The sequence below is a fragment of the Crocodylus siamensis genome, chromosome 1 (genome assembly GCF_052110815.1).
Source record: "Crocodylus siamensis isolate JL-2025a chromosome 1, ASM5211081v1, whole genome shotgun sequence".
NCBI lineage: Eukaryota > Metazoa > Chordata > Crocodylia > Crocodylidae > Crocodylus > Crocodylus siamensis.
In genome coordinates, this window is record NC_143395.1 from 175,517,812 (window position 1) to 175,544,858 (window position 27,047).

The 27,047-nt window shown below is 41.8% G+C and overlaps 1 protein-coding gene across 1 annotated transcript in view; it reads left to right on the forward strand.

Annotated features, from left to right (window-relative positions):
* Positions 1 to 27,047, forward strand: part of EML6 (EMAP like 6) — a 324,512-nt gene that overhangs the window by 136,144 nt on the left and 161,321 nt on the right. Inside the window, exons 4-7 of the mRNA XM_090049525.1 lie at positions 1,949 to 2,017; positions 5,468 to 5,653; positions 7,896 to 8,031; positions 17,419 to 17,620. Of these exons, the coding sequence (XP_089905651.1) occupies positions 1,949 to 2,017; positions 5,468 to 5,653; positions 7,896 to 8,031; positions 17,419 to 17,620 (593 nt within the window). The remainder of the gene's footprint in view (positions 1 to 1,948; positions 2,018 to 5,467; positions 5,654 to 7,895; positions 8,032 to 17,418; positions 17,621 to 27,047) is intronic.

The following is a 27,047-nucleotide window of genomic DNA, read 5'->3' on the forward strand; positions in this document are numbered from 1 at the left end:
GCCTATATGTGCCATGCTTGTGAGCTTGGTAGAATCAATGTTTCACTGCACTATGTTTATAATATACTGAGATTGAATTTGTATTCCAGTTTTTAAAACTGCCCTTTTAGGGCCTAATTTAACACCCCCTCCTTCCCCCCACTGAAGTCAGTGCAATATGATTAGACTTGGCAGGATTCAATTTTTATTTATTTTTTAATTCTGACCACAAAAATCACTGCTTATTTTTAAGCATTTATTTCTTTTTTTTAATTGGAATTTTCAGGAATGTGCAAAATTAGGGATTTTTTTTTTTAATCAATCCAGTGCGCACACACACACATGCATGGCAGTCACTGCAGGAGCTAGGGGCTGTGCTGGTAAGGCTGTGGTGCAAGGGGGAGCTGGAGCAGGAGGGCTAATAGTCTGTGGAAGCCCAGTGCCATTGGCTGTTTGCTCAGCCCAAGTCCCAGCCAGGACAGAGGCCAAACTCTTGGAGAGCCCAGCCCAACCTCCGCTAGAGTTTGCCCCCTACCCCAATCATGCAGGGGCCAAATTCCCAAGGAGTCCGGCCCAGCCCAGCTCCTGCTTGATTGGAGCAGGGGCCCATTATGCTACTGAATTCAGTGGGAAACAGATCAGTTTTGAATTATCAGTGGTCTGGTTCTCCAGGCCATGAGTGAACTTGTTAGGGTCCAAGCCCAGCAAGTCCTGCATGTACCAAAGGTAAAAGGTTATTTCTTACAATGGGACTTAGCAAATCTCACATTTTAAAAGAATTAGCTCTCATGTAGGCATCAGAAATAGTTTTTGCAATCAGACTGTAATTTACATATCTTATATAAATTACCTGACATACATAGGTGTATACATGTGGATTATATATATATTTTCAAAAGCGATTTTGGTGATATGGATGCCTCTGTTTCCAGATGGTCAACTTGTGACAGTTTAAATTTGCAAATTTCAGAGATGGGCTGCCCAAATATTGAAACACTCCTCAAAATGGGGGACTCTTGAGGATCATTGTATATAGTCTTTAGCTTCAAGTATCATCCAGCATTTCTTCCAAGGCCTAATCCTGAAGTTATAACCTAGGTCAAGCTCTCACTGATAACTATCTGAGTACTCCAGAACACAGCAGGGGTTTGTTCTGAGTATGCAATACAGGAACAAATCCTCCCTCTTATTCTCAGTAACTCATATACAATTTGGTCCTTAATTTTGAAATATGCTTACATTGTGAGATAGACATATAGTCTGTCAAAATGAGGAATTCAGCTTAGCTGCACATACATTTCAGCATTAGATGTTATTACAGAGTAGGCCTGAAAGCATGTTCAGTTGGTATCATTTAAATTGCTAATACTTTTTAAAGTAGATGTGAGGACTGAAAGTGCAGTTAGTGGTCTTTAATAGTAACCCATCAGGGACATGATCTTACCTCATAAAACTTCCACTCTCTTTGGTACAATAAATGGTGTCTGTTCAAGAGTATTTTAGTAGTGGAATAGCTGGCTTGTTTCAAGTTCAGAATGAAATCTGGGAGAGTTGTGGGGGAACCCTACAAGCACATTTTTACAATTCTTCAGTCAAGACACTCATATTTGATGTTCTTATCAAAGAGCATTAACTGCATCTATATAAGAACTGCCATGTACTGGCTCAGACCATACATCTGTCTGGCCCAGTATCCTGTGTCACACACAGGCAGAGAGTAGATGCTGAAAGGGAGAGTGAAGTGGGTATAACCAGGGGTTTTTCCACAGATCCTCTCTCACTTGCATCCTCTAGCATTTAAGGTCTAGGAAGTTCCGTGCTTTGAATTTTATCAGATTGTGTGCTCTAGATAGAGTGCATTTGTCAAATGCAAAGCAGCAACAATTGCCTAAAAATGAGCAAAAGAAAAAATCTATAACATATGAATCTAGTTTACAATTCAAAGTAGTGGCTTTGCCTTTCTTAACAGATTTTTGATATTTCCTGGGATCCGTATCAACCAAACAGAGTGGTTAGCTGTGGAGTGAAACATATAAAGGTAAACTGGATTTGTTGCTTTTATTTTTTGTTAATTTAGAGCATATAAAGCTTATGATGTCTAGAAGTCTCCTTCAATTTTTTTCTTTAGGGAGGTGGTTTTTCCTGCTTCCTAGAGCTTATCAACATTTTATATATGTTTCTATGTCTGAAGCCAGTTCAGGATAATGGTTTTTTACTTTCTGAAATGCAAAATGACTGCAATGCAAGACAACTTAAGCAAAGTGAAGAGAACATTTCATGGAACTTAATATTTACCAGCCTTTATTCCCATTTTGGGGCCTCCATCTTGTCAAAAGTGCCCTCTTAAGGTCTTTAATTATCTTTCCCTGGTTAAGGGTCCAAAAGTATCACTGGGCATGTCTATATGTGCCCCTATGGTGCCATTGTCACTATGCCATCATTTACGACTTCCTTTTGGAAGTACTGAATGACACTGCAGCAACCGTCTGTATTGCGCTGTCTGTGTGGCACACGGTTATTTCTAGCCATTACATCGCCACAGCAATGTGCTATACTGAGGAAGCATGTCACAATGGCAATGTAGCTTTGGCACCATGGTTTTGCCCACCAGTGCTACTTCACTGTAGTGCATTCCTATGGAGACATAGCATCTCATTTAGACATGCCCACTGTGTAGCAATAGAAAGATCTGTGGAGCCCTGCTATATTCAATGCAAAGGGTAAAAGATTGCCTTGACTGAGACAGGTCCCTTATTTGCCATGCCATGGTTTGTGTGGGACATAAGAGAACAGGAACATGCTCTGCAGGGTTATGAACACAGGTCCCATGCTCTGCCTGGCTCTCCACTCAGCTGTTTGACTCAGCTCCTTGTTTTTCTGCATGTTTGATCTTATGGACCTGATGAGAGAATATGAGTACCCTGCAGTCTCAATATTTGCTTCCTTCATATATTTGTCACCAGTGCAAACATGCATGACCTTAAATATGTGAGGCAGGGATTTCTTAGGGTGATATAGTAGCATAAGCGAGCATCTTCTGTTTAAGTTGATCCTTTATGGAGTAGGTTAGGTGAAGAAGATGGTTTCTCAGTTTTTCCAAAGTTCTCTTGCATAGTTGCATTGCATATATGAAAATATACATGTTAGCCAGAGGGTTAGTCCTCTTGGTATAACATTATATTTCTTGCACAGGCTTAAGAAGAAGATGTGGGTGTGTAGTCCGACTTCCTTTTTTATTTAGGTTATGGATTTTCCATTGTAAACTGCAGAATTCAATGCCTTCTGTGATATGGTAGTGTAAGAGTGACGTTGTAGCCTTGATGGTCCAGAAATTATGCAAGAGGCAAGAGGTTCTTATCACCCTAAGAAATCCTTGCCTCTGGACCATCATGGCTACAAAATTGTTCTTTCATGAATCTTAAATACAAATTTTGCCAATCATCTTCCTGCTGTTCTTTGCCTGTCTAGTATTAAAAATAAAATACAACCAAAAATTAAAATTGAAATCAAGTGAAAAATCCCCAGTGACTGCACATTTTGTATAAAATCTTCTTTGGGCTTTTGCAAAGCTTAAAGGGAAATCCCTGTTTGTCATAATTTCCCGCAGGTTTGTAGTCTCCCCTGTCTTCATGAGCCAAGCCTCTAACAGATGGCAATTATTTCACATGATTATGGGTAGGAAAAGCTTTGAAATGACATTTAAGGAAACCTGTTAATCTTGCTTGTTCTGGTTACTGAGAAGCTTTAAGCCCCTCACACTGACACTGTTTTCAAAACAGTAGGATGGTTTAGCAGAATTAATGCCATCTGCTATATTCTGTAGGCTGCTTCTCAAAACCTATCTTTGTTAGTCACCTGTGGTCACTAAAATCATCATAATTAACTAAAGAATCCATAATACCAGTCACATAGATGTGGATAAAGGCATATGAGGAAAATGGTGTTTGGGATGTTTGAGGATGAAATGTTAGATTCCCCGCAAGAAATGTTCAAATAGCAATCTTACTATTTCAGTACCTTTAAGGTTAAAGAGATGGCATTATTTCTCCAACTTCAAAGTGAGTAAAAGTATCTACAGGTCTGTACTGTAAGCTAGAATACACTGTTTTGGATAATCCAAATTAGTATTTGGGGAGAGCAAACTCAGAAGAATGAAGTCTTTTTCTCCATCACATACAATTCTTTGTAAAGTATCTACAGCATGATGGAGCAGTCTGGGATGCTAAAAGAAGTCCAAAAGACAATCCAAAATATTCCTGAAGCATCCTGCATCTGAACAGAGCTTATAGGCACACACACAACACTGCATTAATGTGACTGCACTCGTTCCAGTTCCAGATGTAGCATACGATGGGCGCATCTACACAAGATTTTTCCTGTGGAGCTGCCTAATTAGCTCCACAGTAAAGTCTCAGTGTCTACACATGTGTCCTGATTAGGCTGCAAGAAACTAATTAACTCCGCTTTAGGTTAGTACTTGTAAAAACAAGTACTATCCTATGGTGGCATTAGTGTGCAGCAATGCACATGTAGCTGATGGGGCTGGCTGGGGCACAAGGTTGCTTCAGTGCAAGGACTACCTGCTGGCTAACCTTGCACTGGAGCACCCTCATGCTCCAGCCAGCCCCTCTGCAGCACATTGAGCTGGGTCAGAGCAGTCCTGGGCTGGCAGGCTGACCCTCTGGACCTCCTTCCAAGCAGGGATGCTCCAACCTGGCTCAATGTGCTGCAGTCCCAGGCACACTTATAAACACAGTGCCCAGGAGCAATAAACTCTGTCACAATCTGCACCAGAGTTTATTGCATCCCATTAATTGCATGTGTAGATGCGTTCAGGAAGCGGGTATGGCATGTTTCAGTATGGTACTGCCTTGCTCCACCTAGATCCCCCAAACAGTATCGTATTGGAGAAATACCATCTCTTCTCAGTCTATTGACTCTTGCAAATCCCATTCTGAAGTACCTGTGTCTTCCTGTGTATTACATGGGGAGCACAGGCATCTAATTCAGGGTTGCAGATTCTGTTTCAGGAGCCAGGGGCCTACATCACTTCTTGTCCATTACTTCTTATTTCATGTATTCCATTATTATTTATTTTGCACGAGAGTTGTTCATGGAGCTTTTTTAGACTAAAAGAACCCCAGGTTCTTGTCTTAAAGCTTCCATTCTATTAGATATCACACTGCAACATGGGATAAAGAGATGGTAAGGTTATGGGAGGGACGAGACTGGATTTTGCTTCAGTTTCATACTCAACTTGCTAGTTCCATATCTCTCTGTGTATGTGTGTCTAATCTTTATGTCTACTGTTGTGGTTTTTTTAATTCTTTGTAAAGTATTTATAGCATGATGGAGCAGTCTGGTAAGCATACAGGAGAAATTTTGGTTCATAGTTCAGTAACTGAATAATATGGAAGCGTGCCTGTAAGACTGATCAAACCAAAACTGCTGCAGAAACTTCTCTTCATGTCTCATTTACATTTCATAGTTCTGGACATTGTGTGGAAATGCATTGACAGCAAAAAGAGGAATATTTGGCAAGACAGGGGATCTCCAAACTATCCTTTGCTTAGCATGTGCAAAAGAAGATGTCACCTACTCTGGTGCTTTAAATGGAGACATATATGTTTGGAAAGGGCTGAACTTAGTTCGCACAATTCAAGGAGCGCACAGCGTAAGTTGTGTTTTTAATGCTAACTTACAACAACTTAACCTTGTTTATGGAACAGAAGAATGGGAATAGAGGTGGTCATTTAAAAGGCTCTACTCTGTCACCTTAGAAAAAAGTTTGCACAAGTGCACGCTAATTTAAATTATAAGTTTATGTACAGTTGACTTCATATTCTGGTTATGCTTTGTGTGTAAATATTAGCTATAGTATATTGTGCTACAGATAGAATTGCCTCTGGTATGACAGTGAATTCTCTAAGTAGTCTAAAAATATAAGGTATCATCTTGACAGATTCTAAAGTAATTTGAGTTCTGAATAAACCACTTTTATAAATATGCATTATAATTAGCCAAAGGTATTTAAATGGGATTTCCCCCCTGGATTTCTCAGTATTTTGTATCAAGTTTTTCATTAATATTGGGGATCTTAAGCATAATAATGGAGCTTTTTTAGCCTGATTCCCCCCCCCACGCCCGTAGCCCACACAAATCTGTTTTACAACTGAGATCCACCTCGACTATCTTAGAAACTATGAACAAGATTTTTAAAAAAATCTCATTAGTTAAATATGTAGTTACTTAAAAATATAATTCAAAACATTTCATTTCCCAAAGGTAGGGACATGCTTTACCACTATAAACATTTATTACTAGCAGATGTAGCTCACAATGTTATTGTATGTTTTCTCTTACCAATCCAGACAGGGATTTTTTTCTAGAGAGCAGCCTTATAAAACCCAAATGGCATTCTGTATAGCCTTCTTCTAGAACCGTGCTAGAAACAACAATTTCAATTTACAGTTGTTGTTAACAGTTTCAACAGGAGTGTTTGAACAGCCTAAGAAAAGACGATGTCTATTTGCTATACATCAGAAGTCATAGCAATATTGAAAAATAGAAAAACATATTAACATCCTAGTCTTAAAATTCTTACTCATAAGTAATCCTTACTTGTGTAAATAGTCAAGCTTAAGTTAGCGGTGCCTCTGACATGACCATATTACAATCGTGCCCAAATTGAGGAAAGGAAAAATGTAAAAATGACATCTGCTTAATTAACAGACCTGCTTTCTGTCCATAAAGTTGTCTATTATATTTGTTTTCTGAATAAATAAAGTTTTTACACTGCTTTTTATCTGTAGGACCCCCTCAGAACATATGCAGGTATGGGGGGAATGAGTAGAATTAAATTCTGGCTCTCATTCTGGACAGAATTGCTAATTAAGCTCTGATTGTGCAATTTGTATTACTTGCTGATGATGCAAAAACTAGAGCTAAACTAGAGATTTCATATGCCATACTGAATATGGAAAGTTCATCCTCTTATTTTAAAATTGAGCGAATACAATGTGGAAATCCCTGAGACACAAAACCCCAATGTAATTTTTTTAGAATTGCTTTACAGTGCTTCTAGTCATGGAATGCAAACTGTTATTTCTTTCTATATAATGTGTTATATATTTCACCCAAGAGGCTGAGACTTTCTGCAAGTTACTTAGCTTTCCCTCCCTTTCCACCACTATCTCAGTCCTTATCTCCATTTAGTTACTGATGAAGAAGTCAAACACTGACAACTTCAAAACAAATTGGTTTGCCTCTGCATTAGTTCTTCAACAGCTTAGGAAACCCACCTCTTACCTTACTAGGTCTCCAGCACAGCAGGATATTATCTGAGGCATTTGGACAGACTGGAAGAAATACTGTAATGCAAAAAAATTGCTATCCTTTATGTTAGCTTGGCCCTTTCAAAAGCAAAAAGCAGTTCAAACTGTAATGGATGCTTTTGTGTTGACAAGGAGAATAAAATTCACACTTCTTCAGTTTGAGTCAGATTGTAAATGATGTCTGAACTGAATTCATGAAACAATGTCTCAGTCATCTCTGCACTTCTAAGAAAATATGTAGGGCTTGTTGGCTTGTTTTTGTTTATCTGGGTCTTCTGTCACTTAAAACTCCTTGTTAATTTGGGAGTTACAGGTATAAACCATGTCTCTGGTATTGGTGCAGAGCTTCCATTATAATTCACTCTAAGTAGAGCACTGGTAAGAGCACTTGAAATAAAGCATTCCCGATATTTATTGGTTTGTTTTCTGCGTGGAGAACATTTTGTCTTTTAAAAAGTACTATTTAACAGCTCTTAACAGCTTGTAGCCTTTAACATGAGGGTACTCAGACTCATTTTATTTGTTCTTATGTGTAACCAAACTGTAAGCAACTTTAAAAACTATTATACTATTGATTAACAGGCTGGAATTTTTAGTATGTATGCTTGTGAGGAAGGTTTTGCCACTGGTGGGAGAGATGGTTGTATTCGGTTATGGGACACCGATTTCAAACCAATTACTAAAATTGATCTCAGGGAGACTGAACAAGGATACAAAGGTAATAAATATTCTTTATTAATGGATTTTGCTACATTTGGATAATGGATTTTTTTTGTACATTTGAAGATTATACAACTTATTAATGCTTCCGCATACAGCTGAATGTTACATTCAGTTTAATAACCTGCATTCTTTTTTCTTTTCTTTTTGATAATGATGTTTCCTAATTCCCCTAATTTTGTTTTCATATTCCGTAGTATACATAGAAGTATGCTTTGTAGTCATTTTTTAATGTTCTGGAAGTATCACAATGTCGCATGTAAAATTTTACTCACCATAAAAATGTATAACAGTGGTCTTGCTTGTGCCTTCAAAACATGAATGCAGAGGGGGAAAATAAGTCAGTATGAGCAGGGCATTTAACTTTCTAAAAGGGAAGATATACAGCTGGGGTTGTAGCCAGGCTTTTCCAGTTCTGTTGCTTGTGGTTAGAAGCTGGTGCAGGAGAGAAGATGCTGCATTTTCATTGCCCTCTCACTCCTCCCCCAAATCTGAATCCACATTTTCAAAAGTAGACTTTAATTTTGGGTTCCCAGCCTAAGATCTCTGTATACAGAAATGCTGAGCATCTGAAAATATTGGCTTCATATGGAGTTGCAGGTTCTCATCATGGTGAATAGAATCACACAGCTTGCTCGTCTGCAGATTAGAGATTGCTCTTGAAAATTTTGACCACAGTATTTTGTATAACTAGACATACTTCCCACAGTTCCACTGGGGACATTCTGCCTCTTGTAGGCAAGCTGCCTTCATTCATTACATTATAGCTCTAGAAACCAGTCATCCAGTTAGGCCTTTTAACATTTTTGCTCCAATCATTTAATTGAAACAGAACAAAAAACTAAGTGGGAAAATAGTCCAGCACATCTTTGTTTAGACCAGCTTCATTCTTAAATTGAGTCATCAACTAACTCCAATTGCAACTGTTTCCATAGGATAGTGTGCACTTTAGAAGGTTGTAGGGTGCTTGTACACATAATGAAAATTGCTTGTTTTATGGTTTAATTGCATCACACTTTACACGTAAGGAGATTTTTGCAATTTAAATGAGTTTGTTGTGTTGCAAACTAAACCACACCCCCATGTAGTTTAGCTTGCAACATTGCTACTTCTAACATTGCAGCCTTTAATCTGACAACTCACCCCCTAGCCATGGGAGAGGTGGGCTGAAGGTAGAAGCGGCAAGAAAACCAATCCTTTTTTTTTATTCCCGTTAAGCCGGTCTGCCTCTCTCATGGCCGGGTGGGGGAGCATGGGCGGGTGAACTGCTGACAGGTCTGAGCCACCCCTCATCTTTGGGGGCCCTGGTCCTTCCCTCCACAGTGGCAGTGCCCCCTGGGGCCACTCAGGCAGGCTGTTAACAGTCTGGGGGCTGCTTCAGCTCAGAGGCGCTCAATCCAACGATTTCCCAAGCCCCGCAGGCTTCCAGTGCACTGTGCACTGTCCCCGCCGTCTTCTCCAGCTGCTAGAACCGCCCTCCTGCCACCTTCCTCTGCTGCCCCGGGGCGAGCCAACCCATTCCCTGGTGGCTCCAGGCAGTAGGAAGGCAGCAGGGACAGTGCATGGGGTACTGCTCCCTAGGTGATCTCAAGGAAGAATTGGATCTGGCAGGTGCTGCCCACGGGCTGAGCAGCTCCTGAGCTGTGGGGGGCCCCGGGCCTTCCCTCTGTGGTGGCAGTGCCCTTCGGGGCTACCTGGGTGGGCTTCTAGCAGACTGGATGTTGCCTCAGCTCAGAGGCAGCTCTCGCGAGATCTAACTCTTCCCCAAGCCCGCCCAGGGAGCAGCATCCTGTTCATCGTCCCCACCACCTGGGATCTCCCAGGAATGGGCTGACTTGCCCCTGGGGCAGTGTGGGAAGGTGGCAGGAAGGTGCCCTGGTGTGCTGGCAGCTGGAGAAGGACCAGGAATGGTGCACGGCATGCTGGAAGCCCAAATACAGCCCCATGCTGCTACTCTGATGCCTCCGGTCCCCATTCTAGGCTTACCCCCCATAGTCAGCACCACAGGCTCATGTCCCAGTTGCCATTCCTAGTTACACTGCTGTGCAGTCACTCCAGCAGCTCCCCTGGATGTAGTTCTGGTTTTCAAAACCAGTATTTATCCTGGTATGTTTGCTTTCAGTTTTTAAAAACTGTTAAATGGACTGTGCCAACATAGTGTATTGCTGGCACAAGTTTTGGCAGCCAACATCGAAATGACTAATAATTTGTATAGAAATAAGCTATAGAAATTCCTATTAGTGGTTATGTTAGTGTGATCAATTTCTGAAGCACTCAAATTCTTAGAAAATGTTTCTTGGTATTGTGAAGAAAAGATGTGGGCTGTAAGTAAATCCTAATTCTCTTTCTTAAAACTGGCCCTAAAAATTTAGCTGCTTGCAAATCTTAAAAAAACAAAACAAAAACTGTGCTTTAGCAGAAGCAGCAGTGCATTACTTCAGCTTGGCTCTGCAGCATTTGTACAGATTGGGCACTTCACTGGGGCCTTTTGGCACATTTCGCTGAAGCTGATTCAATCAGCTATTAGACAAAAGTGCCCAAAAAGCCACGCTAAAGCACCCAATCTATACAGATGCTGGGAAAGCCAAGTGCAACTAACAGTGCCTCTTCTGGGCATACATTGGGCTTGACATGGGGGCATGTGGAGTTTAAAGTAAACTGGTTTGTTTGTTTTTTTTCTTTAACTTCTGCAAGCAGCCTTCAACAGGCCAATTTTAACACACAAAAAGAATGGCTGCCCAATGCAAAAGCTGTAGTAACAAATGCCTGCTTTCTGGCTAACATACAATCTGTTCTTATCAAGAGAACTGTATGTGAAGGGCAGTACATGGTGACTATTGCTTGTTCATAGAATATACAATAAGAAACATCTAACTTTTGGTTCACTTTGAAGGGGTTTTTAGCTAGGTACATAATTTTGAGTGGCAGGAATGGAACTAATCACCATCTCTTCTGTGGTGTTCTTGCTGCCCATAAACTTTCTGGCATATGTTCCTATGTGCACAAACAAAACTGATCTTGGATGTGTGAATTTATTGAATTAATGAAATGTTCTACAAAAAATATTGCATCACAATAATAAGCAACATTAGGAAGCCATAATTTATTTATAAAGGCCATCAGTTCCTAATGCGCTTCCTGTGGAGACTAACTATTCTTCTGCAGGAGGTCTTAGGAACAGATTTTGATACAGAAGGAAGTTAAATCAAGTAGTTTCCTTTGCTAAAAGGAGGAAAACTGTTTTTTAAAGTAGCTATTAAGTAGTGTTAATTTAGTGCCATTACCTCCACCATCTGTTAAATGTTAAAAAGGACAGAACACTAAAAAGGAGAACAACTAAGTTCAGAAAAAAATTGCATAGCAACAGCTATAGACTGCCCATGCTAATTCTGTGTTGTTACAAGACATGGCTAATTAGTACAAAATTCCATTTGCAGAACAAATGATGAACTCAATTTCCACTTAAATGTGATTATTAACATAGCTTTTATTAGCAAATAAATCAAGTAACTTCTAAGTTGCAATGAGCTTATGTTAGAAGCATTTAACCTATCATTTGCCACCTGAAAATTTGAGGTTCAAATAAAATAACATTTAAGCCACTCTTCTTTTTAAATTTGATTTTCCAAAACTAAAACAGGCGTTGTCCTCTCCCTAGATGGTTATGACAGACTATAAATCTGACTTCAACACATCAGTATGTATTGAATGATATTTTAGCTCCTATACTGGCAGGAAGCACTCCTGTATTGATAAATTAAAGAGGATCTGTCCGTGGGCATAATCATTTTGACCAAGGAAGAAGAAACAGCAGAATTTATCTGTGAAACCTGCTTGCTAATAACAGGGTGAACAACAAAAATAAAAATATATAGGGCCTAGGGAGAATTGCATTCATAAAATACAGGCAACCTGATCATCTTATTTCTGTACCTACTTTTTTGTTGCATCTTTCCATGTTCTCTTTTTCTGCTTTTTCCCTTTACTTTATCCTTTCAGTGTGCTATGTCTTTTACCTGCCTGCTAGATCCCAGTTATGCCTCTTTCTGTGGTTCTTGTATTATGACCCACCGCAGATCTGTTCCATGTTACTGCATTAAAAGCAGACGCTGTAGACATTCTGTGACAGCTTCAGTTATATTCTCCAAAGCCCTGACTTGCTTAAGCACATGCTTAACTGTGAGCATGTGTGAGTAGTCCCAATTTCTCTTTCCTATCAATTGTCTCTGAAGCAGTTTGCAGAGGCAACCTGCTGCCAGACTCACAATTGTGTTAGTGTTTTGTGCTGTGAAGAACCCTAAAACTTTTACAGAATACCAAAACCTCACAGTCTGATCATGAATGAAGCTTTTGCACTTATATATAAATCTATCACTGTACTAATAACGTGTTTGATAAATAATAGGTTTCTTTCACCTTCAGCATAGAAGACATGGTCCCCTGGAAATTAAAAAAGTGTACGTGGCATAAGCTTTTTCGTATCTGTGCTTTAATACTGCAGTGCTGTCCCAATGCTAATTGTGTTGCCTTTCAAGAGGAAGTTGCTATCAGAAGTACTTAGACCATTACCTAGAATGCCCTGGTCTAAACCAATCTCTGATTTTTTTTGAAGTTGGAAAGACCAAATGAATAAACGTTCTTTTAGCCCTCTCAGAGGACAACACAACATGCTTATAACACTTTATTTATGGTGGGAATTTTATTAACTATCAGTTTTCAATCCATATTCAACCTTGTAATATTGTAAATAATGTATGTAGAATTAACCATGTCATGGATTATAACATGACAGTTTGATATTTTTCATTCATTCTTTGATTTAATCTCACGGTGCCTTGTTGATTTGCTAAAGCAAAAGGTTAAAAGGACTGCAAGCAGCCAAACAAGAAAATGCTCTCAAATTGTTATTGTTTCATGGCAAGTCAACTTCATCTAGAACAGCTACAGAGAAAAATCAAAAGAGCATCTAAAGGGTTTGATCACTTGCAGATTCCTTTCTAAATATTGCCAGCAAACTCTTTGTTTTTCTTCTGAAGGAGATATTGAGATAGGTAGCCATAATTATCCAATTGAGATGCTCAGTTCTATATTGATGCTTAAAATAAACATGTTACTTGCTGGCTATTTGAAAGTCTTAATATGATAGGTCAGCCATTAACTGGAAGGGCAACAATTTGTATGCTAAAATAAATACCTTGACATTATGTTCAGCATATGGTCTGGGTTAGATTTCTGGGATGCTTAAATCAGGCAATATGAAAAGAATCTAAAGTGAAAATTTAATAAATGTAGTTGTACTAACTAGGACCAAAATATAATGGCTAATAGTACTAGCATTCTGGAGTTACTGAGTGTGGTTTTCGGAAGTATCTAGCTCTAAGGAAACTAGATCCCAAATTTCCCCAAGGCACTTTGTAGTGTTAGAGCTCATGTACATGCCATGATTTTTGCCTGTTCATGTGCTGCAACTATGTCTGTTTGCACAAGCGGAATTTCCCAATGTTTGAAAAGTCTCTCTTGCGCATTAAACTAAAGTTCTTTGGACATAATTTAGTTTGGCTCACTGGGAATTAAAGCGTCACATCCATGGATTCATTACATGCAAACACAAAGACACTCAAAGACCTGTAATGTCCACCAGATGATGCTGCAATTTTTTTGTAGTTCACCCTTTTGAATTGCTTTCACTTTTGAATTGCTTCTGCTTTTTGTTTCCCTGCCCCCCCCCACTTGTGTAGTTTGCCAGCTCCCTGCTTCCACAGTTGCATGGCAGGGCATGGGCACGAGGTGGGTGGATGGCCCCAGGCTGGGCGGCCAGTGCTGGACCATCCCAATCTCCTGCAGTGCTGGCCAGGGACCCAGCTTAATTAATCTGAAAACCTAGTGCGTGTGAACACAGATGTGACACTCCAAAATAAACAAGTTTACATTTTATAAAACTATTTAATTTAATGAGGATTAAAAGCTGTGGTGTGTACAGGCACCCTTAAGTTTCAATGAAAATCAATGGAACTTAGTTCTGAATTTGGGGCATTTCTGAAATTTTTTTGCATAATTCAGCAAGTCATTTCATGAACCATGAATTGTTGAATAAAAAGTATGTACAGCTTTTGCTTTCACCAAAAAAGAAAAAATAACCTTAGAATTTGGGTGTGCAAAAGAGTTGGCATAGTGACCTTACAAAATTACTGGTGAACTGAATCTCCTGAAACTTAAACCTAGGCCCATTAAAGTAGTGATTCATTTCTTTGTACAGTCTTCAGTTGCAGTGTTTATGCTGATATTTTGATCTTACAAACGAAAGTGGTTTCATATTTCTGGGCTGTGGCACATCTAGTTTTACAGTAGTCAGGAATCTGTTGTGATAAAACAGATGCCAATCCTGCCTGGAATAATAATTAACCATTTGCAGCATTCCTCCATATATACTTTGTTAGTACACTCAGTGTTAGTATCCTAGAGATAAAAATAGTTATTAGTCATTTTCTATAGCAAATAACTCCCATCACTTACAGTTCTTAAAAAAAAGAAGTAACTGTGTATAGATTAATCTGTGGTTCCAGCTCAGGTAAAAAGTAAACAGAATATTGAAAATATATATGTAGGCAGTTCCACAAATTAACAAAAAACAGTTCGCGTTAAAAAATAAAATCAGCACAAAATTGGATTGTGAGGCTGGGGGTGACAACAAAACAAAACAACAACAAATACCACCTAAATAATCACCAGACTGAATCTAGAAAATTGACTAACCTGAAAATGTGCATACCCATCTCTTGATCTCTCAATATGCAAATATGGCCTGATTATTCCTTCCCTTATGCCAGCCTTAAAGCAGTGTAACTTGACTCATTTCAGTGAAATTCTCAATTCACAGTGGCACAAATTGGGAATCGGGGCCAATAGTAGAGATTATGGAAAAATCAAATTGTGTAGAAATATTTAGTTAATTTTAATGATGTTTTCTATTGCAGAGGTGGGCAGGTTGGCCCATGGGCTGGATCCAGCCCACCAACTGATTGGATCTCGCCCATGGCCTGGTACCCACCAATTGATTGTATCCTTCCCACGGCTGCCCCCGTGGCTCTCCACATGGGGCTGAGCGCTGCCAACTGCCTCCTGTGGTGGCATGTGTTGTGATCCCACTGGCACCCACTGATGGCCTCAGCCAGCTCACACAGCTTCCCAGCAGGGCTATTCCCAGTGCAACTATAGCTTCATGGCTATTCCTCAGCTTTATCTTCCTCTAGTGACTCCTTGTCCTCCTCCCGCTCCAGGCAGCAAGTATTGCAAGGACATGACAGTGGCGGTGAGGATATGTGCCAGGCACCACATGCCCAGCTAGGTGGGGGGAAGCTGCAGCTGGGTGGCTCCTGCACCAGTGTGTGGGGCTTTAGCTTCAGCTCCCAGCCATCTTCCACCCACTCAGCAACCTGAAGGTGGCTGTTCATTGTGCCAGACAGGTGGAGTGGGTGGAAGGCAGCAGAAAGCTAGAGCTGGAAACCCATGCACTGGGGCAGGAGCCATCCAGCTGCAGCTTCCCCACCACCACTTTGCTGGGCATCTGCTGCCTAGCATCCACCCCCACGGCTTCCCCACATTACCTGCTTCCTGGAGTGGTGCAGGAAGAGGAGGAGCCACTGAAGGGGGTGGGGGGGCCGAGTAGTATCTGGGCAGCTGTGGCAGCAACCTATGGGAAGCTGTGCATCCTGGCTTGGGCTGGGAGTGGTGATGTCTGGTGGACACAGGATGGATGTGGGTGGAAGCACAGTGCAGGCTACCCTAGGGGGGAATGTGCAGGGCTCAGTCCCATGCAGAAGTTGTAGGGGCAGTCATGAGCCACATTGGTGGAGGCGGACTGCACTTGCACTACAGCAGTCAGGCAAGCTCTGCTGCATGCACCCCTTGTCCTGCTTCTTCCCCCCTACCCCCAGCCAACTTCTAGGACCTAGCACACAGACATTCATACCCCCCCACACACACTTACAATATACAAGAGTAAGACTTTATGTAATAATCATCTATATATACAGTATTGAAAATACTGTATATATAGGTGAGCTGTTATGTAATAATCACCTATATATACAGTATTGCAAATAGCATAAATCAGGACACAAATTATTCTTTTTAATAAAATTAAAATATTTTATAGTATATGATTGATTTTTTAGTATATGATTTGTTTTGTATCTATAATTTGATATCTTCTGAAAGATTGTATGTGCAGCCCTCAACAGCTCACCAAAACTCATTGAATAGCTCTCCAGCTGAAATAATTGCCCACTTCTGTTCTGTTGTCTGATTCATGATTCCCAAGTATGGGTGAATGAGAAATACTGATAAAATAATGAGCAATAAAAGCATGCCCTTCATATAAACATTTGAACTTAACATGTGAGTGGTCCCTTGAAATGAAGGACAGAGCACCAATATGGTCCATGTATACCTTTTACCTCATAAAATGGGCAGGAGGGATGATAACTTATGGGGCAAGGATAGTTTTGTGATTAAAGCACAGGACTGGTAAATCGAAAGCCTGTATTTCAATTCCGTTCTGCCACAGCTCTCCCATATGCTCTAAAATAAGTCACTTAAGTCATGTCTCTGTCAGTTAATTTACTGATAAAAACTGGATAAAAACCATTGAGTTCTTTCGTGCATTTAAAATTGCAGTAGCAGTAATCATTTTTTGTAATTGTTTTATTTAAATTTACAAATAAAGCAAAACTTATGAAGCAAGCAGCAAAAAAAGTTTAGGTTGCAAAAGCTGAAGTTCTCGTCAACTTTTTACATTATGTTAAATCAAGTTTGATTTAACAAAGCTTCAGAATCTGAAGCACTTGACAGGACTGAACCCTTCATCTCCCAGAGTCTTATATAGCAGTACCATACTCAAGAGTGCCCCACTACTGTAGGTGGGTGCCTCCTAAACTGGAAGCAATGTAACAATACATGCTGTTGTGGGGAGGGAGGGTTAATTCCCATGGGGACAAGCTAATGGATGTGGTCATTTAGCAGTGGTAGTTAGCAAACTCGCAACAGTATGGGGATCTAGCTATGCTGGTTCTTGTTTAGAAGACATCTTATGTAGAACAATGCAACATCCTTAAGCACACAGCTGCCAAGTACAATAAATTTACTGTGGAGACATGGGCTTGGTGTCCTTTAATGTAAAATGGAAAAAGTTATATTTGCTTACCTAATAAGCATTTTTACACTAAGCAAGCAATACATTGTTTATAGATCGAAGGTGCTATGTAAATTAAAAATATTGGGGAGGTTATAAATAAATTTTCAAAAAATCTTATTGTTCTCTATTACTGGTGGATGCCACTTTGTCTCATCATTGTCATTAATCTTAGATTATTCTGTTCTTTGTCAGGTTTGTCCATCCGAAGCGTTTGTTGGAAAGCAGACAGACTTTTAGCAGGGACACAGGACAGTGAAATATTTGAAGTGATAGTAAGAGAGAGAGATAAACCAATGCTGATAATGCAGGGTCATTGTGAAGGGGAGCTCTGGGCTTTGGCAGTCCATCCAAAGAAGCCTTTAGCTGTCACAGGGAGTGATGATCGATCCGTACGGTAAGGCTGCAACTCATTTGCTTATTTATATTCAGTCATGTACAAATCCAATATTCTTTTGAAATATTTGTCATTCATTTAAAAATAATATTAATGGTAAGTGAGCAGTTGCAACATTTTCACAAGAAATATTAAAATCTTTAGCTAAACTTTAATTATGATAATGTTTTCTTCCACTTAAATCCTGGCAGCTGTACTTTTGACTTTGCCCTGGTGTTCACACACCATAAATCACATGAAAATCATCAGAAATTGCCTATAAAACTGTTTTAAAAATACTTAAATTCATTTCAGCTACACTAGGAATTGGAAGGTGTCTATGGGTGATTCTAGTGTACCCACAACAGCATCACTGAATCAGACAGTCACCATTCTTAGTTGCCCTCTTCTAATCCTCACTTGCCATGACTTCATGTGATGTTCTTAAAACTAGGAGGCTACCTCTTGGTCTTTCACTGTCTTCTGTGGGCTGCTGGTGACATCTGTCAGCAGGGCTCCTTCCTTCCCCTACACCCTGCTCCCTTACATCTGGTGAACAAAATGGAGCTTGTGCCTCTCTTCCCACTTTTCTGTTTTCTGTTAGTTTAACTTCTGTCTTCAGGTGCCAGACATGTAGCTGTTTCCCTTTAAGTGAACAAAATGCATCAGGGTCTTACCATCTGGTTTCCCTCTAGCCCTTGCACCCCAAGAGTGAGGGCTCCTTGGCTTCAGGGTTCGGCTTGCCTGTCTCTGCTCTCAATCTGGTCCCCTGTCTTCAGTCCGGCAAGGTCCTTTCCTATGGACTCCAGGAGGAAGCAACTCTTGTCCCTCAGCTTTCTTACCTTCTCTTCCCCCTCACTTCTGTGTTCAGCAGTCCTATTTCCCTGTCCTTGTTTGTTGCCAGGGCAACCCCTCCTAGCAGCTGAAGCTGGCTATGCAAACTTAGGCACATCTGGGGAACTGCCAGGGTATTTGCTGTTGTTTTTTCCTTTCACCCTGGAGTGCTTTGTCTCCATCAGCAGCAGCATCCCCTCCTTGCTCCTTAGTCACTCTCCCCTAACAGGTAAGTCCCTGCTAATCCACAATCCCACTCACAGAAGGCATTAGCTAAACATTTAATCACTGACAGGCCTCCTCCACATGCTATATTTATGCTGTGATTAAAGAGTTAATTGTAGCATAAATGGCAAGGTTTCTACCCATGCACCCAATTTAAGTATCCATTAAATGGTAAATGAGCCATAAATATGTTCCGCGTATAATGTAGAGCATTTTTATGGCTGGTTTGTGTGGCATCTTAAATGTGATGTTTGGCCAGGGCTGACAATTGTCTGACCATAAGCTCTGACCCAAGGCTGAATACAGGAGGGGATCCAAAGGGCTCCCCCTGCCAGGGGCTCTAAACACTATGCTTGGCAGCTCTAGGTGAGCTATTGGGCATGGAGGAACAGAGGCTCCCAGCAGGGCTTAAAATCCCCAGTGAGGAAAACCCTCTGGCTGCTTCTGCTGGGAGACTTTGATCTCTCAGACCTGGCAGACCAGCCAAAGCTTCTAGGTGAGGGGTTTTGACAATCAGGTGATTGCCAACCCTGGTCCAGGCACCCCAAGTCTCAAACAGGACTGGGAGGCCTCTAAACCAGAGCTAACAATCAGCTGTTTGTCAGCTTCAGATCTGGGACTGCACTGGGGACTTGAACGAGCCCTGATGCAATCTGGGGTCAGGGCCAGCAAGTAGCTGATTGTCAGCCCCCGTCCCAGAAGGCATGAAGGCTGATTAAAGTCTCTGGTGTGGTCGTCAGGCCAGAGCTGACAACCAGCTGATTGTCAGCTCTGGCCAGACCTACAGCACTCCACTTTCAACTCGTCAGTGTTGGGCAAGCCTGGGATTACATTCCCAGGCTCCCTCTGTGCTGGTAAGTAGAAATGGCACAATTGGCCTGATCGCAAAATTGTGTCGCCTGTCATGCATTTGTTGCATGGCAGGCGGAGCGATTGTTGAGATCAGAGATCCTATCATGTCATGATGTGGCTAGGGGCCACATTTTCATGTTTTTTTCATACTATGAGCATACTGTGTAACTTGGGAATCCTTCCCCAAATGTATCAAAATAATTTTTGAGGTCCAGTTTCTCTTTAGTGTGCATCAAAATTAGAACCTATTCATTACACTTCAGAATGACCGTATTCAAATATGAATACATTATTCATGTATTCAGAACATGAATGTATTCAGTACATGAATACATTAATACTTGCATTTTATTTTATTTAAAACATTTCACACTTCTCAAACTGTATAAAACATTTCACACTTCTCAAACTGTATAAAAAAATAATGAGTTATTGGAAAAATATGAAGTAAATGGAGCCAAAGGTGCTATGGTTTGAGATTTATTTCTGAAATTCAACATCTGGTAAAATCACATCTATAATCTAGCATAAAAAAAAGCAATAGAAGAAGGTATAAAATAAAGAAGCTAAGATCTATATAAATATACCCTGTGAATAGGTAAGTAGTGTAGATGTTATGACATTTTTAGTTAAGGATACCTGACTTTTTCCATTATACTTGCTTTTGAGTGGCATGTAACTTAAACAAATGAGGTTAAAATTTTCCATATCAGGTAGCTAAGCAGAAAATTAAATTGAAGAACAAAGCATTGTTTTGCCATGTTAAAAAGTCTCTAGAGCTGTTTAATTGAGAAGTACTTATGCCTTCATGTTTGGAACAGAGACATTAAACATGTCTCTTTTGCTATCCCTCACCTGCACACTCTACCTCCACTCTCCCAGAGTGCTCCTCCCTCTGCTGGACCTGGGAGAGGTGCTAAGGGGGTGTAACAGAGAGCCAGAGACTAGACTACAGAGACTATAAAGTCCACAAGCAGGAGCAGGAGCAGCCTAGCTGCAGCAGAATAAGCAGTTGGGAGCTAAACAGCTGCAAATAAAAGGGCTGTGTGAAGCTTTGATCACTGATTAAATTCGGCACAGATTCAGCCCAATTCAGCGGCTGAATCTCCAAATCCGAATCCAATCAGGAGACCCTTTAATCTCTCTGAATTGAATCAGAACACTCTGAATTAGTTCAGAGAGATACAATGATTTGGCCATAAACACAGCTTTTAATGTTTTTTCTACATACCTCAAGGTATCAGGTGTCTCATGAATGCTGGGATGCTGAGGTGGATGAAGCGCCCCATGGGAGCATGGTGGGGTCCCCAGCGCACTCAGTGGCAGACCTGGAAGTGGACCAGAAGTATTTCTGGTCCACTTCTGGGTCCACTGCCAAGTACATGGGGTGGCCCCCCATGCTCCTATGGGATGCTTCATCCGCCCCACCATCTCAGTGTTCACGAGCCACCTGGCACCTCAGGGTATGTAGAAAAAACATTTAAAACTGTGTCTATGGCCGAATTGACACACTGAATCTTTGCAAAGAAAGAGATGTATAGGCAGTGGAAGCAGGGGGCAGCCACCAAGGAGGCATACACCACCCTGGTGCGCTATTGCAGGGAGTCAGTTAGGCAGGCCAAAGCAGGACTGGAGCTTAGGCTGGCTTCAACAATCAAGTACAATAAAAAGTCCTTCTACAGATACATAGCGAGCAAAAGGAAGGTGTAGAATAACATAGAGCCCCTGCAGTACAAATCAGGTAAGTTGGTGGTTGATGCAAGGAAAATGACAGAGCTCTTCAATGAGTTCTTTGCTTCAGTATTTCTAAGTATTGACCAAGACAATCCCCACACCTTGAAAATAGACAAATGTCCAAAAGGCATCAGACCACCAAAGTTTAGTGATAACTTAGTTAAAGAGCACTTGGAAGGGCTGGATGGATACAAGTCAGCTGGCCCAGATGATCTCCATCCACGAATGCTGAAGGAATTGGCCAGTGTCATTGCTGAGCTGCTGGCATGGCTGTTTGAGCTCTCACAGTGCTCCAGACAGGTCCCTGAGGACTGGAAAAAGGCCAACATGATGCCCATTTTTAAGAAGGGGAGAAGGGAGGAGCCAGGTAACTTTAGGCCAGTCAGTCTTACCTCTATCCCTGGGAAAATACTAGAAAAAATCATCAAAGAGCGTATTTGTGAAAGCCCAGCAGAGGAAACGATGCTGAAAAGAAACCAGCACAGGTTTGTCACAGGTAGATCCTGCCTGACAAACTTTATAGCCTTTTATGACCGAGTCACTCACTGCCTTGACACAGGAACAGAGGCCGATGTCATCTACCTAGATTTTAGGAAGGCCTTCGAAATAGTTTCACATCCTATTCTCATAGGGAAGCTAACGGGCTGTGGAGTGGACGCCTACACAGTCAGGTGCGTGGCTAACTGGCTTTGGGACTGCACCCAGAGAGTGGTGGTTGATGGGTCATTCTTGGCCTGGAAGGAGGTGGGCAGTGGGGTCTTGCAGGGTTTGGTCCTTGGGCCGGCGTTATTTAATATCTTCATCAGTGATTTGGATGAGGGTGTGGTGAGCACCCTCTCCAAGTTCACAGATGACACCAAATTATGGGGAAAAGTAAATACACCAGAGCTCAGGGAGCAGTTACAGGCTGACCTGGACCGGTTGGATCAATGGGCGGAACGAAATACGATGAAATTCAACAAAGATAAATGTCCTCCACCTAGGAAGGAGGAATCCCCAGCACACCTACAGGTTGGGGGATGTCCTCCTCAGCAGCTCAGAGGCTGAGAGAGATGTTGGAGTCATAGTTGATTCCAAGATGAACATGAGCTGGCAGTGTAACGAGGCCATCAACAAAGCCAATCACACCTTGTCGTGTATTAACAGATGCATTACCAACAGATCAAGGAAGGTGATGCTCCCCCTCTATACAGCATTGGTCAGACTGCAGTTGGAGACCTGTGTCCAGTTTTGGGTGCCGCACTTCAAGAGGGACACGGAGGATCTGGAGAAGGTTCAGAGGAAGGCCACTCACATGATTAGTGGCCTCTGTGAAAGACCCTACAAGAAGAGGTTGAGAGATCTGGATCTCTTCAGCCTATACAGAAGACGGCTGAGGGGTGACCTTGTAGCCACCTATAAATTTATCAGGGGAGGACAGCAGGGAATTGAGGATGCGCTGTTTACCAGAGCACCCCAGGGAGTAACTAGGAATAATAGGTGCAAACTAGTGGAGAGTAGATTTAGGTTAGACATTAGGAAGAAATTTTTTACAATAAGCATGGCCAGAGTCTGGAATGGGCTTTCAAGAGAGGTGGTGCTATCACCTAACCTGGAGGTCTTCAATAGGAGGCTCGACAATCACCTAGCTGGGATCGTCTGACCTCAGTCCTCTTTTCTGCCAGGGGCGGGGGTTAGACACGATGATCCATTGGGTTCCTTCCAACTCTATAATCTATAAGTCTTCAGATTCAGATTTGCCCAAATCAAATTGGGACAGTAATCCAAATCAACAAATTGAATCACTGTCCCCTGAATCGGGCCAAATCTGAATCCGAATTGAATATGGCCCACTTCGCACACCCCTAGCAAATAACTACCTGGGAGCTGGCTGCAGAGATCCATGTAGGTAACAGGGAAACAACTCAACAGTAAGCTGCTCAGTAGGCCTTGGGAGCACACCTATAGTTGGTCATGGGAACATCTGACTGGAAGATGAAGAGCTCAGCAAATATAAATCTGGATGCCTGGGACAAAGAGACCAGTATGTTGCCCTGAACTCCACAGAGTAAAGAGCTCCTGCCAGCCTAGGCTGTCAGCAAGTGAAGGCTGCAGGCCTGCAGGTAGCCCACGGGCTAGTAGAGAGCCAATGAGAGGGGAGGGGGCTTCTGCAGCAGTATGATGACCCAGAAGGGCTCTGAGTGTTTAATTTGAAGCAGACAGCTGGCATTTTTGGTTTCAGTTTACCAGAGGATTGGGTTGTGACTGTGACTGTAGAGGTGGATTGGAGGCCACATAGCAGGGTGCCTGGGGGCACTCTGTTTCAAGTCCTGCAAAGGGACAGGAGGATCGAGGTGGGTTAAGGCTGAGAGAGCCAAGGCCTGGGCCTTACCAGAGGGGCAGAAGCCTGAGAGGGACTCCAGCCAAGATAGGGCCTGGAACCCAGAGAAATAAATAGGGTCTTGCTAGGACTAGGGATCAGGCAAGCTGGTGAACAAGTTGAGAATAAGACCTGTGAGGCCTGGACATGGCTATGGGGAGGCTGGAGGGCATTATTAAGGCCAGCTAATGTCCAAGAGCATAGGTAGTCCTCCTTGACTCCCTCACTGTCTTTTCTTTCTACTCCGTATCAAACAGAAGTTGCTTGCCTTTAACTTATAAGGCCCATTATATCTTAAGCATCTTAGTTTAAGTAATAATGTTGTGATATCAAACCTTGCCTTCACTCAACAGATGTTTCCGTTTTTACTATCAATTGACTTCTTGTATAAACACAACTGTGCTTTCTACTGCAGAAAGCCACAGCCAGAACTTGTGAATAGGATAAACTACCTGATATAATCCATACAGCGTCTAGTATGGATTTATATCTGTTTTCACCTTTAGCCATCTTCAAATCCTTTCTTGAGATCACCTTTGTCTTAAGGCCTGGTGATCAGACAGGCGCATGAAAGGTTGTGATGCTCCCTCTTCTCCTTACTTTAGGCACAGACAGAAGTGATAGTTTCTGCCTGATCTAGCCCCCAAAAGTCCTCTACAGCCATGACCAAACGGAAGCGCACAGCTGCAGAGCGCTTTAAAGGGGCCTAATTCTGTGAAAATCTGGCCCCTCATTGTATGAGGGGTCATATGAAGACACTTCAAAGTGGAGTGCCTTCAGTAACTTTTGTCTATGCCACCTCAGCCCTGTCACCATTTTCAGAATCGGAGGGAGGAAAGGGAGTGGAGGGAGTTTGGTCTGTGTTTTTTTCAGCTAGCAGGGGGGCTCCAATCTACCCACCTCACCCTCTAACACTGGCTGGGAACCCCTAGGAGTTCCCTCCACTCCCTTTCCCCCTCCCATTCTGAAAGCAGTGTGGAGGCTGGGAGGTAGGAAGGGTGTTGCTAAGGGAAACTGGCTGCAGGCTTGCAGCCAGCAGCTGGATTCCCCAACCCCCAAGGCTCAACAGCATACTTCTGTTGGGTCCAGGGGATCATTGTAACTCATGCAAAGTGGCATGAGTTACAACAGGGAGCTGCACTTCTGTTTGCACCTTTTATTACTATTTTCCCTCTGCCTACCATTCCACATCCTACATAATTTATTAAAAAGCAAATTGCATTACTAACAAAGCTGTGACAATTGTTTACTGTAGTCCTCTACTTGCATACTTTCATTTTTTTTTAATCTGTTTATATCTTTTAGATTGTGAGCCTTTTGTGGCTAGTATTGCACCTTTTCTACAAACATAATGGGATCCATATCCTGATTTAGTGCTTTTGGGCATGACATAATATAAAATGCTTACTACTAATAATACTTAAATTACTCTGCCCTCCAACATACAGGGAGTGTCTACACATGCATTTACTGCACTGTATCTTACTGTGCAGTAAGCACCTATTAAACCAATGTCTATACATGTAGGCTATACTTCGGTGTAAAGTTGTTCCCAAGTCAGAGCACACACACAGCATCACTGTGTAGTAAGGTGTCTATTTGTGCCTTACTAGGCAGTAGCTACTGGGGAGTAAATTTACTAGGCTAGCCATCATGCAAGTAGCAAATTTACCCTTGAGTCGGCATAAATAGCCATAGTTACTGTGCAGTAATGGTGCGCATGTAAACATGCCCACTATCATTCAACCTGCCCACAAGGCTACGACTTGAAAATTCTTGGGGTTCAGATGAGATTTTGTAAGCTCTTTTGCATGTCACTAGTTCTTACTCTTGGGAGTAATTCTAGACTTGGGTGTTTTGAGTAAGAATGAAAGAATTACAAGAGGAATGCCACTCAAGTTTTGTTCACTACTAAAATACTGAATTAATGGCTCTGGAAGGCAAATGAATGATATTAGCAAAAGAACTTGTCACACAAATGGAATTAGAATCTACATGCAGTTCCCGATATGGAGGAAAAAAGTATCACAGCATACCACTTTTGTTTCTAGCATGTGGGGTTTGTTTACTTTATTCATAGCATGAAAGAAGAGCTCAGCTGAGCGCTGCAGTCTGATCACCTAAAAAATGTCACCTACATCTTTGATGTGAAGTATGAATTTGTTCTTTTAATACATCATAACAATAACATTTGCTGGCAAAGCTACAGCTGCTGTTTTTACAAAATGCAAATCAGAATTTACACATGGTAGGGCAGATTCTGTTCTTTTATAACAGTGCAAATTAAGAAGAATTCCTTTGATTTAAGTAGAATTACCATGGATGTACTTCAGTGTAGCTGGAGAATATTCAAACAAATTCATATACAACACTCAGGAAATCTTCTACCTCCTCCCTCAAAGGGCCCCTGCCACCACTGGGGGGAGCTCCAGGCTCCCCATGGGTGCTAGCCTAAGGGCTAGCAGGGAGCATTGGGCCAGGAGATAGCCCTGGGGGGCTGCCTGCTGCTGAGGTGGGGACAATATCCCCCTGTCTCGGTAGCAGGAAGCTCTTGGCCCTGGCTTCCCAATCAAGGGCATGGGGCTTGGAAAGAGCTGTAGAGGAGGGGTAGGTCCCAGCCCCCTGCCCTGATCCATCAGTGGGGCAGCTAGCAGCAGTCCCATAGTCAAGGAGGCACTGCTGGGAAATAAGGGTCTCCCAGCCCAAGCCCCACGACCACGGAGCTCAGGCTGGGAGATAAGGGTCTCTCAGCCCGACTCCCTGGTCACGATCTCAGAGCAGGGGGACCTAGTCCCCTCCACAGCTCCTGTGGCAGAGCCTGCCCTGGCAGCAGGCAGCTCCCGGGGGCAGGGAGCAATTTTCTGCCCCCTGGTGGACACCTGACTGTGAGCAGATTTTGCACTCAGTCTGGCATCTACACAAGCACTATGGCATCATTACTAGTGCTGACTAAATTTGCTACTTGCATATACAGGTAGAAAATTTACTCTATTTTAGGGACATGTACTGCAAAGTAAGCATGTGCATGTGTAGACACACATGCTTACTTCGCAGTAAACTATGCTAACGCAAAGTTAAGCATCTCATGTAGATGCACCCAGTGTTTCTTTATTTCTGCATTTACAAGAACATTAATATAAAACCATATGTTATTCTTAAATTGGTTTAAATATTTTTTCATGTGTGAGATATTTTTGCAATATTGCTCTTCCATTAAATGCTCTGAATTAGTATCAAAACTGCTTTTATCAAAGCTATTCTTTTTTGTGCTGGGAGTGGTTGCTAAATAAGCCCTTGGAATGCATCAAACAGTATGTGCTCCAATCAATAAATAAATATGTCAGATGTACTATAGAAGAGATAAGAATATTACCAAGCAAATAGCACGTGTTTGAACCTTTCAAGGCTCATCAAAGTCAGTGATTTAAACAAATTAATAAAAAC